Source organism: Bombus pyrosoma, linkage group LG2 (assembly GCF_014825855.1).
Source record: "Bombus pyrosoma isolate SC7728 linkage group LG2, ASM1482585v1, whole genome shotgun sequence".
NCBI lineage: Eukaryota > Metazoa > Arthropoda > Insecta > Hymenoptera > Apidae > Bombus > Bombus pyrosoma.
In genome coordinates, this window is record NC_057771.1 from 12,207,691 (window position 1) to 12,219,770 (window position 12,080).

Genomic DNA, 12,080 nt, shown 5'->3' on the forward strand with positions numbered 1-12,080 from the left:
CGTTTTTTTTCAGCAGTATACATCGATTTGCAAGTATAGTTGCGAATAGTAATATATTTTCAGATGCACGCACAAGATATCACGAGCTCAAACTTAACAACCTCACAATCAATGCACTTGAATTTGTAAATAGCTGTATTTGATTCGTCTACGAATATGCACCTCTGCGACCGATGTCAGAATCATCCGCGAAATCTAAATTATGAGAAAAAAATCGATAAAGTAACGATACACAACAAACAAAATCTGAGTACCATCGAGATGTAACCCACCATGCTAGAAGACATCGGCATGGTTTTACCAAAAAGCGTAATCGAACTTAACAATTTATATTGCTGACAGTGCCAGAAAGTTGATGACATGGTTTACATGACGAACTGGTATCAGATGCTCGATAAAGATCCTTTGTATAATTATGATCATTTCACGATCTCAAATGGAAGTTAAAATAACAGCTGGGAAGATAATTACCATGTCCGTGTAGACCTTTGGTAATGTATATCCTTTTAATTCTCTTAATTCTCAAAAAATAATATTATTAATTCCCAAGAAATATCCTTTGCAATTGCAATTCGCAATTCAATATGCTTCAATATGCTGAGAAAAATATATTTAGATAATAAACTTATTAGATTTTTAATTCAAACATATTTATGTAAAGTTCGATATATAAATTTGAATTCTTCTTACCCTTAGTACACGTGTATCACGGATATCAAACTTCAAGTTTCTGTAATATTTCATGTAAATTATTGTTTAAAATATTAAAATATTCGCATTCTTTCTTATAAATCAGAAGGTGTCTAATAACATTTTTCAGCCGGAAATAAACTAAAAAAGTACAATATGATATTCCTAAAGCAAAACAAACGTCCATTGCTCAAAAAAGTCTACAGACGAATTTGGAAATTGACGCCCTTTATAAAATAGATATATGTATATAAAAATTATTACAATTTAAAACATCGATAAAATAAAATGTATATCCAATATAAAATACAATACACATTGACGTGCAATAGCATAATACATGTATTTAACATAAAAATATTAATTCATACTTCACATCTCATCATATTGAAATCACAATAAAGTATTTCATCTCTTACAGCAAAATGTTAAAAGTAGAACACCACACACGTTTATTAGCTGAATGCACGATTTCTTTGCACTGTAACTCCACTAAACCTCCCCTCCAACATGCGAATACAGAACCTGTAAAAGATGAAAAAACTTGCATGCTTAATAATCACCGAAGAAAGTTTTCCCTACGAACGTATCCCCTCATTCACGAAGCATGTGGAGAAGTTCATCGAAACGGAGAAGCGCGCGCTTGCGTTCTGACAATATCGTGTTGGAAGTTTCTATCCCATCGGTCAGTCGACAGTGTTCACTACAGCAGCCAGTATGTATGATCAATCATATACCATAGTTGACAATCAACTAAAAAACAACCATTACCAGAACGACATACATTACACGCTGCAGATGTGTCAATGGCTGTTGAAGCTGATTGGAATGTGGCCTCTCATTAACAATCACACAAGCAGACTGGAACAGCTCCTCTCAGTCGTCGTGATGATCATATGCTTCTGCAGCATATTCTTCATCATCTTGCCATCTGGCCATCACTTCTTCTTCGTAGAAAAAAATCTTTACATGAAGGTGAAAATGCTCGGTCCAGTTGGCTTCTGTGTATTTGCCACAGTTAAGTACAGTTACCTTGCCCTAAAAGGAGCCTTCCTGCAAAGGTGCATCCGACAGCTCAAAAATGACTGGAAGAGAGTGCAGGATCCGAATCATCGGGCGATCATGTTAAAATACGCGGGCATTAGCAGAAAGCTTATTACCGTGTGCGCCGTTTTTATATATACAGGTGGAATGTCCTATCACACGGTAGCGCAATTCTTATCCACTGATAAGACTAGAGAGAATTACACAGTTAGACCATTGACTTATATCGGTTACGATCCGTTTTTTGATACGCAGTCTAGTCCTACCTATGAAATCGTGTTCTTTCTCCATTGTTTCGCCGCTATGGTTATGTATAGCATCACCACGGTTGCGTATGGTTTGGCTGCAGTGTTTGTTACTCATGTTTGTGGACAGATTCAAATACAGATTGTAAGGTTGCAGCATTTGGTGGAGAGCAAGGATCGTGACCTTTTCGCTGTTATTGTGCGTGATCACGTAGAAACTTTAAGGTAATACATATCGAATTTATTAATCGACAAGACTTTTGTTTTAATACGAATGAATTTTAACACGATAAGAGTCTGTGCACATTTTCCTACATCTTTTATACATACTGTCGGGAACAAAAATAAGTGAATAGGTGGTGGAAATTGGTATAAAAGGAGTTTCGTTAAATACGGGTCACCTACACAATAATATAAATATTAATTTCATTTTTTTATTAAATTATGTAATGTAAGGATATATAATAAGGATATACAATAAATGAAACACAATAACATTAATACCAGTTCGATTCTGCTTCATTGATTGCTATCCCAATTGACTACTTACTTTTCCTCCAAAATGTATTCATACAGATATTTGAATATTTTACATGCACATAGATCTTCTTTTTTGGAAATTTCAGATTTTCGAAAAACATCGAAGATGCTTTGTACCAGATTTTCTTGACAGAGATCGTAGAGTGCACGATGAATATGTGTATGCTCGAATATTACTGCTTGATGGTAAGCGATTGAATTAGTATATATTTCTTTATGTTGAAGATAGATTGTAAGTGAACATAATTGTGATAAATGTATTTTAGGAATGGGAAAGCACTGATCTAATCGTTACATTCACTTATATTACTCTGTTGACTTCCTTTACATTTAATATATTTATATTTTGCTACATAGGTGAACTACTTTCTGAGCAGGTACAAATTTCTTTTTTATATATTTTTTATTTCATTAGATATTCTTAATGATCATAATTAGTGTAGCGAAATTGGTACAGTTTCTTATGAAATCGACTGGTATAACTTGCCAGCTAAAGAAGCTTACGATCTCATTCTACTGATCTCTATATCTCAGTATCCACCAAAATTAACTGCCGGAAAAATAATTGAATTATCTCTGAACACTTTTAGCTCCGTAAGTTTCTGATTTGTAAACAATTTCACTGTATACCGAATCGAATAATTTGAATAAAATAGAATAATAAACTTCTGCACTTAAAAATTTCCAGGTGGCAAAAACGTCATTAGTTTATTTGAATTTGCTTCAAACAGTTGCAGATTGGTAAGAACACATATCTTTCACTATCGTAATCATACAATTGTATTATGCTACTATTAAAACATTATTTTTGCAGATATCACTTATTAAATCTAAAATGCAGGTATCAAAATTAATCATAGCAGATAATCAATCTAAATTCGAATAGTTTCAAATTTGTCTAGTATTAAAATCAGTGAGAGAAAATATATATCTGAAACATTTCCATTTGCAGTTGATAAAATTTCACAACTTGCACTTATTTATTGATATTTCATGCGTCAAAATGCAGTCATCACATTCTTTTCCTTTTAAAACAAACAAAAAATATAATTTTTCAGTGAATTTTTATAATAAAAAGACAGAAATTTCCGGAATATACTAATGTTATGACATTTAAAATTTCATAACATATTCCACTTATATGTATTACAAAAATACATCTCCTTCAATACAAAATCACAACTATATAGCTTACAGTCGTATATCGTTTGAAAAACCATAATACCAAACTTTCGAGCACTTATGCGTAATTGCAGCTTTCCTTCTCGTCTGTTTACCTTGCAGAACTGGTTATCGTAAATATCCCATGGTATAATTCCAGACGTTCGCTTTTTTTCAGTCGTATTGATCGATTTCCAAGAGCACACTTATATATATAAATAATAGAAGAGTTGCAGATACACGCACGCAATATCACGAGCGTAAGCTCAGCGACATACAATCAATACACTTGAACTGTCATAAACAGTCGTTCTCGATCCGCCCGCGAATATGCATCTTTCCGTTCGACAACCACGGAATCCAAACTACGAGGAAGACATCGTTTACGTGACGAAACACAACAAATGGATTCTGAGTACCATTGGCATGTGGCCCACTGTAGTAAAAGGCATCGGAAAATTTGTACCAAAAATTATAATAGGTCTCAGTAATTTCGTATCGTCTTTGAACGTACTGCAATTTGTACTACACATTATACTGGAAGAAAAAAACCCTACATTAAAAGTGAGATTCCTAGGCTTGATTTGTTTTGCTTCAACCAATCTGATGAAGTATTGGGCTCTGATAGCGCGCAAATCGAACATCAAATACTGTATCGAACAGGTGCAGATAGATTGGAAGCAAGTGAGTCAGTCGAGTATATCTATGTCAAAAGCTCAGAAGGCTTTTGTAGGTTTCTGTATTAAAATGAAAGATTACACCCAGTTTCCTTGAAATCAAATTCTATCACCTGTATCACTTATCCCCTGAACTACACTCTGACTTACGTATAAATGTGATTTAGTATGAGGAATGTTTGTAAATAAGATAAAAATCATTTGGCAGGTAGATTTCCAAAGAAATCGTATGCTGATGCTAAAATACGGAAAAATCGGTCGAGATCTCACCATATACAGTGCCGTGTTTATGTATGGCTCTGAAATGTTGTACATTACAATCATGCAATATGCATTGGGAACAATGCTGAAGGAAAATAATCGTACAACCAGAGTGCTAGTGTACCCTACCTATAGTGGATTGCTCGACGTCCAAATAACTCCTATCTACGAAATCGTGTACGTTCTTCAATGCATGTGCACACTTTTGTTCAACTCTGTGACAGTTTCGTGTTGTGGACTGGCTGCGTTTTTTGCAACACACGCCTGTGGACAGATTGATATCGTTATGTCTCAATTAGATGATCTGGTCGATGGAAAATTCGCCAAGAAAAATTCTAATCCGGACACTCGACTGACGGAAATCGTAAAACATCATATAAAAATTTTAAAGTACGTAGGTGAAGTAAAAAGTTCCATGAAAGTATCAGGAAACATGTCGCCTAATGTTATAGATTTTCTACTATGATTGAGAGGGTTCTGCAGGAAGTGTGCTTTTTCGAATTCGTTGGTACCACGTTGGTAGTATGCTTCCTCGAATATTATTGTCTAACGGTACGTCCTTGTTTCTGCTAATTTGTGTTTATAGAAGTATATGGTATTTTTATGTTTTCAGTAGGATTGGCAAAGCAATAATAAAATTGGTGTGGCAACATACTCGACGCTACTGATATCCTTGACGTTCAATATGTTCTTGTTATGCTACATTGGTAATCTTCTACTAGAAAAGGTATTTTGTAATACTCAACCTTTTTCAATATAGTCAAGTAATCAATGTATGGAAATGGATTAATCAGTTTCGTTTGATATTCGGCATTTACATTACAGAGTTCTGACATTGGAATATCTTGCTATCTGATTGACTGGTACCGCTTACCACCTAAAACAATTCAAGATCTTATGTTGGTCATCGCTATGTCGAACACTCCAGTGAAAATTAGCGCCGGCAGAATGTTTCTTTTATCCTTGCCTACTTTCGGAAATGTAGGTTTTTACAAATATTTCCCTCATGTTTTGCCTGTTCAAAATTTACACAAATCAACCATTTAATTTACCAGTGACTAAATCTAAATCCATCTTTGCAGATTCTAAAGACATCATTCGCGTACTTAAATTTTGTTCGGAATGCCACTATGTAATAATTTAATAATTATCCCGTTATTTTCGTATATTCACTTATGGAATAGCAAATAAAAAAATATATTATAAAAATGTTTGTTGCTACTTAAATGTACATTATACAGTATACATTATTATTAACTTCGGTAACGATAAATAACATTATGATAAACATACAGTGATTTTGACAATAGATTGATCAAGCAGAAGATTATAGAAAATGGCGATATACTAAATTGTACTAATGTATGAAATCATAAAGAGATACCAAGGTAAAGACAACATATTTTATTAATCGTATTTAATTACACGACCCACATAAACATTGTATGACATCGAACCACAGACACAGTAATTTACTATGTCCACATAACACAATCAGTCACGGCCTATTTTCATGTAAAAGAAACGAATATTTAATAATATTGCGCAAAATTAACTGACAGTGATTAAATAATTAAATTAATAATAAAGTATTATAGTAAAAACAAATTACAAAATATATGTTACTTTTTTCAAACTACTTTTTCCAACAAAAGAGAAAAGAAAGGAATTGCAATGTATTTCATTAATAAATTACTCACATGTATATATCGTTATTTTACATGAACATACATACCATGCACATGACATTGTGTTTTCATAACATTAGCAGCTGCTAATCGTCATGCACTTATAGTCTAAACTGTTCTACTTATGTCTAGACAGAAAGTTAGATTCTATAGCTGGTAACGCTACTATCTATTTCCACAATTGCAGACGTTCTCTACATTCATAAGTAAAAATCGATTTGGAAGTACTACAAGAAATGCACGCACGCGATATCATGAGCGCAAACTCAATGCCCTTACAATCGATGCACCTGAACTATCGTAAACAGTCGTTTTCCACCTGGCCACGAATATGCACCTCTCCGTTCGATATCGGCCCGATCAACCGCGGAATCCAAAATACGAGGAAGATATCATTTACGTGACGAAACATAACAAATGGGTTCTAAATTCCATCGGGATGTGGCCCGCTGTGCTAGAAGGCATCGGCAAATTTGTACCAAAAATTGTGATTGGACTCAGTAATTTTGTGTCGTTCTTCAGCGTAGTACAGTGTGTGCTACACATTATATTGGAAGAAAAAGATCCTTTGCTAAGATTAAGGCTCTTAGGATTGGCTTGCTATTCTTCAACCAACCTGATAAAGTATTGGGCTCTGATACTGCGTAAACCAAACATTGAATACTGCATCGAACAGATACAGACAGATTGGAAGCAGGTCAGTCAAACTAATATATCTGAAATGCTTAGTGGAAAAGTAAAAAATTCTATTGGTTGTAGTTATTAAGATACCCATTTGTTACATTCTTGTTAAAAAATTCTAACAAATTTTACCATATTTAATGATTTACATTAATATGTCCCATAAGGAGCATACAATGTGAGTAAAATAGGGTCTATAAAATATAAAATTGCAGAACACAAATTTATGAAATAGCTGTAAAATAAAAATAGCATGGGAAGTATATAATTTGCACGAAATATAGGGCTCCTTTCATACACAAAGTAAATTTACTAATACTCATGTCCGGCAATATAAGTGCATTTTGTATTAAAATAAAAGACAAATATCTATAGAAAGAAACGATACCAAGTTAACAAATTTATTTAGAAAATATTTTATTAACTCTCAGTACGTTATAAGGACAATGGCTACAAACTGTATTTACATAAAGCTTTACTTACGTTATATTATATCATAAATTATAAGCGTGTATTACGAAGTGCTTCTTATCAGATTCTGTATGTATATTTCATTTTCACAGTATCAAATTTATGTTATCACATGAAATGCGTAATACTCTATGATACGAAATTTAATGTACTTGGACATAATTAACTAATATGTAAATAGAATATTATAGTAAATAAAGCGATGTGCAGAATATTTTTTGTAGTCGCTGCATGTTTGGTAAAGTATTTTACTATTTGGAAACATGCTGGTTTCTGTATTAAAATGTATCTTTACTCATAGTTTGCACAAATTAAAATTTTATCACTTACACCACTTCTCCCCTGAACCACCCACTTAAAATATTATTTGTACAAAAATGCAATAATCATTTGACAGGTAGAATTCCCAAGAAATCGCCTGTTAATGCTAAAATATGGAAAGATCGGACGAGATCTCACCATATACAGTGCCGCGTTCATGTATACCGCACTCGTGTGCTACGTTACAATCATGCAGTATGCAATGGGAATAAGCCTGAAGGAAAATAATCGTACAATCAGGGTGTTAGTGTACCCTACATATAGTGGATTTTTCGATGCCCAAAAAAGCCCCATCTACGAAATCGTGTACGTTCTCCAATGCATGTGCACATTTGTATTCAACTCTGTGACAGTTGGATGTTGTGCTTTGGCTGCTCTTTTTGCAACACACGCCTGTGGACAGCTTGATGTCGTTATATCTCAGTTAAATGATCTGGCCGATGGAAAATTCTCCGAGAAAAATTCTAATCCGAACACTCGACTGATGGAAATCGTAAAACATCACATAAGAATTTTAAAGTACGAAGGTAAAGTAAAACGTTGCTTGATACTGACCAAACACATATCGCGTACCATTGTAGATTTTCTGCGATGATTGAGTCGGTTCTGCAGGAAGTGTGCTTTTTCGAATTCGTTGGTTCCACGTTTGTAATATGCTTGCTCGAATACTATTGTATAACGGTACGTTCTTGTTGCTGCTGGTTTGTATTTCTAGAAGTTTATGGTATTTTTATGTTTTTAATAGGATTGGCAACAGAATAATAAAATTGGTTTGGCAACATACTCGATGCTACTAGTATCCTTGACGTTCAATATGTTCTTGTTATGCTACATTGGCAATCTTCTGCTAGAAAAGGTATTTTGTAATACTCAACTCTTTTCAATATAGTAAAGTAATCAATATACGAAAATGTATTAATCAATTTCGTTTATTATTCGTCATTCACACTACAGAGTACTAGCATCGGAATATCTTGCTATATGGTTGACTGGTACCGCTTACCAGTCAAAACAGTTCAAGATCTTATGTTGATCATCGCTATGTCGAATAGTCCGGTAAAAATTAGCGCTGGCAGAATGTTTCTTTTATCCTTGCCTACTTTCGGAAATGTAGGTTTTTACAAATGTTTCCTTTATATATTTCCTGTTCAAAATTTACGCAAATCAATCGTTTTATCTATAGGTAACTATATCTAACTTCGTCTTTGCAGATTTTAAAGACATCATTCGCGTACTTAAACTTTATGAGGAATACTCTTATGTAACAATTTAATGATTATTCCGTTATTTCCATAATCCAAGTGTAATATTAAATAAAGAAATTTGTTGTAATAGTATTGGTTGCTATTTTAATTTATATTTTATAGTATATAGTACTTTCTTTTCATAACGATATACAGCATTTTGGTGAATATGTAAGGTAACTTTGACAATAGGTTACGCAAGTACAAAATCATAGAAAATAACGACATACTAGCATCTATTACTATGTGAAATTATACAGAAATATCAAGGTAAGGATAATATATTTTGTTATTCGTATTTAAATACACATGATGTTTGTAGACATCATATTACACCAAACCACATAGCTCATAATTTCGTGTGTCTACACAGCAATAACCAACATTCATTTAAAAGAAGCCAACATTTAAAAATATAGCATAATATTAATTAGCAGTGATTATATAATAAAATAAATAATAAGCTATTATAATAAAACTAAATTAGAAAACGCTACTTTTTTCAAACTGCTCTTTTTAACAAATGCGAAAAAGGAGAAATTGAAACGTATTTCATTAATAAGTTACTCACACATATATATATATATATATATATACTGTTATTTTACGTGAACATACATATCACGCACACGATATTGTGTTTTCTTAACACCAGTAGCTACTAATAGTCGTGCACTTATCATTTAATCTGTTCCACTTATGTCTAGACAGAAAGTTAGATCGTATAGCTGGGAACACTACCATCTATTTTCACAATTACAGACGTTCGCTACATTCATAAGTAAAAATCGATTTGGAAGTACTACAAGAAATGCACGCACGCGATATCATGAGCGCAAGCTCAGCGCCTTTACAATCGATGCACGTGAATTATCGTAAACAGTCGTTTTCCACCTACCCGCGAATATGCATCTTTCCATTCGACAACCACGGAATCCAAACTACGAGGAAGACATCGTTTACGTGACGAAACACAACAAATGGGTTTTGAATTCTATCGGGATGTGGCCTGCTATGCTAAAAGGCATCGGCAAATTTGTACCAAAAATTGTAATAGGTCTCAGTAATTTCGTGTCGGTTTTCAACGTACTGCAGTTTGTGCTTCACGTTATACTGGAAGAAAAAGATCCTTCATTAAGACTGAGATTTTTAGGCTTGATTTGTTTTGCTTCAACCAATCTGATGAAGTATTGGGCTTTGATAGCGCGCAGACCGAACATCGAATACTGTATCGAACAGGTGCAGACAGACTGGAAGCAGGTCAGTCTGGCAAATATACCTATGTGAAAAGCTCAGAAACCTTTTGATTTCTGTATTAAAATGAAGTTTTGCACCCCATTAAAATTTTATCACTTACTTAAAATCAAATTTTATCACTTATACCTTTTGTCCTCTGTACTACGCACTTATAAATGTGATTTAATATGAGGAATATTTGTAAAAAACATAACAATCTGACAAACATAAAAATTTGACAGGTAGAATTCCAAAGAAATCGCATGCTGATGCTAAAATATGGAAAAATCGGTCGAGATCTCACCATATACAGTGCCGTGTTCATGTACAGCTCTGAAATGTGCTATATTACAATCATGCAATATGCAATGGCATCAGTCCTGAGGGAAAATAATCGTACAACCAGAGTACTAGTGTACCCTACATATAGTGGATTTTTCGACGCCCAAAAAACTCCTATCTACGAAATCGTGTACGTTCTCCAATGCATGTGCACACTTTTGTTCAACTCTGTGACAGTTGCGTGTTGTGGATTGGCTGCACTTTTTGCAACACACGCTTGTGGGCAGATTGATGTCGTTATATCTCAATTAAATGATCTGGTCGATGGAAAATTTGCCAAGAAAAATTCTGAGCCGGACACTCGACTGATAGAAATCGTAAAGAACCACATAAGAATTTTAAAGTACGTAGGTAAAATAATAAATTGCATGAAACTGACAAACAACACATCGGCTACTGTTATAGATTTTCTACGATGATTGAGACGGTTCTGCAGGAAGCGTGCTTTTTCGAATTCGTTGGTTCCACGTTGGTAATATGCTTGCTCGAATACTACTGTATAACGGTACGTTCTTGTTGCTTCTGATTTATGTCTTCAGGAATTTTCCATACTCTTATGTATTTAGTAGGAATGGCAAGAAAATAATAAGATTGGTGTGGCAACATTCTCCATGCTATTAGTATCCTTAACATTTAATATGTTCTTGTTATGCTACATTGGCAATCTTCTAATAGAAAAGGTATTTTTTAATATTCAACTATTTTCAATGTATCAAAGTAATTAATGTACGAAAATGTATTAATCAATTTCGTTTATTATTCGTCATTTACACTACAGAGTGCTAACATCGGAATATCTTGCTATATGATTGACTGGTACCGCTTACCAGTCAAAACAGTTCAAGATCTTATATTGATCATCGCTATGTCGAATAATCCGGTGAAAATTAGCGCTGGCAGAATGTTTCTTTTATCCTTGCCTACTTTCGGAAATGTAGGTTTTTACAAATATTTCCTTCATGTTTTGCCTGTTCAGAATTTACACAAATCAACCTTTTAATCTACCAGTGACTAAATCTAACTTCGTGTTTGCAGATTCTAAAGACATCATTCGCGTACTTAAACTTCGTTCGGAATGCCACTATGTAATAATTTAATAATTTCCGTTATTTTCGTATATTCATTTATGGAATAGTAAATAAAGAAATATATTGTAAAAATGTTTGTTGCTACCTAAATATACATTATACAGTATACATTATTATTAACTTCGGTAACGATAAATAACATTATGATAAACATACAGTGACTTTGACAATAGATTGATCAAGCAGAAGATTATAGAAAATGACGACATACTAGATTGTACTAATGTATAAAATCATTAAAAAATACCAAGGTAAAGACAACATATTTTATTAATCGTATTTAATTACACGACCCACATAAACATTGTATGACATCGAACCACAGACACAGTAATTTACTATGTCCACATAACACAAACAGTCACAGCCTATTTTCATGTAAAAGAAACCA

General features: G+C 33.5%; 3 protein-coding genes across 3 annotated transcripts; all 3 read left to right on the forward strand.

The window, feature by feature from the left end:
* Positions 1–1,407: 1,407 nt before the first annotated feature.
* On the forward strand, positions 1,408–5,880 carry LOC122573838. The gene is made up of 12 exons (XM_043740747.1): positions 1,408–2,204; positions 2,606–2,705; positions 2,786–2,896; positions 2,958–3,113; positions 3,208–3,260; positions 3,422–3,432; positions 3,988–4,364; positions 4,566–5,008; positions 5,071–5,170; positions 5,235–5,345; positions 5,444–5,599; positions 5,701–5,880. The coding sequence occupies exons 1-12, from the start codon at positions 1,408–1,410 to the stop codon at positions 5,752–5,754; spliced, it is 2,469 nt and encodes an 822-aa protein (XP_043596682.1). The 3' UTR covers positions 5,755–5,880.
* A 756-nt stretch (positions 5,881–6,636) lies between these two features.
* Positions 6,637–9,044, forward strand: LOC122573878 (odorant receptor 22c-like). The gene is made up of 6 exons (XM_043740818.1): positions 6,637–7,003; positions 7,856–8,298; positions 8,361–8,460; positions 8,525–8,635; positions 8,734–8,889; positions 8,991–9,044. Exons 1-6 carry the CDS (start codon positions 6,638–6,640, stop codon positions 9,042–9,044), a joined length of 1,230 nt encoding a protein of 409 aa, XP_043596753.1. The 5' UTR covers position 6,637.
* Positions 9,045–9,929: 885 nt separating this feature from the next.
* LOC122573886 lies at positions 9,930–11,784 on the forward strand. Its single transcript, XM_043740832.1, has 6 exons — positions 9,930–10,283; positions 10,502–10,944; positions 11,007–11,106; positions 11,171–11,281; positions 11,380–11,535; positions 11,637–11,784. Exons 1-6 carry the CDS (start codon positions 9,930–9,932, stop codon positions 11,688–11,690), a joined length of 1,218 nt encoding a protein of 405 aa, XP_043596767.1. The 3' UTR covers positions 11,691–11,784.
* The last annotated feature ends 296 nt before the right edge of the window (positions 11,785–12,080 follow it).

What these genes read in the sequence shown, in the direction of transcription:
- LOC122573838 (XM_043740747.1), top strand. Translation starts at nt 1,408, where the DNA reads ATGTATGATCAATCATATACCATAGTTGACAATCAACTAAAAAACAAC. An exon ending in TCGAATATTATTGTCTAACG is followed by an intron (nt 5,171 to 5,234) that starts GTACGTCCTTGT and finishes TGTTTTCAGTAG; the next exon opens with GATTGGCAAAGCAATAATAA. An exon ending in GTAATCTTCTACTAGAAAAG is followed by an intron (nt 5,346 to 5,443) that starts GTATTTTGTAAT and finishes TTTACATTACAG; the next exon opens with AGTTCTGACATTGGAATATC.
- LOC122573878 (XM_043740818.1), top strand. Translation starts at nt 6,638, where the DNA reads ATGCACCTCTCCGTTCGATATCGGCCCGATCAACCGCGGAATCCAAAA. An exon ending in TACAGACAGATTGGAAGCAG is followed by an intron (nt 7,004 to 7,855) that starts GTCAGTCAAACT and finishes ATCATTTGACAG; the next exon opens with GTAGAATTCCCAAGAAATCG. An exon ending in CCTTGCCTACTTTCGGAAAT is followed by an intron (nt 8,890 to 8,990) that starts GTAGGTTTTTAC and finishes TCGTCTTTGCAG; the next exon opens with ATTTTAAAGACATCATTCGC.
- LOC122573886 (XM_043740832.1), top strand. Translation starts at nt 9,930, where the DNA reads ATGCATCTTTCCATTCGACAACCACGGAATCCAAACTACGAGGAAGAC. An exon ending in AACCACATAAGAATTTTAAA is followed by an intron (nt 10,945 to 11,006) that starts GTACGTAGGTAA and finishes CTACTGTTATAG; the next exon opens with ATTTTCTACGATGATTGAGA. An exon ending in CCTTGCCTACTTTCGGAAAT is followed by an intron (nt 11,536 to 11,636) that starts GTAGGTTTTTAC and finishes TCGTGTTTGCAG; the next exon opens with ATTCTAAAGACATCATTCGC.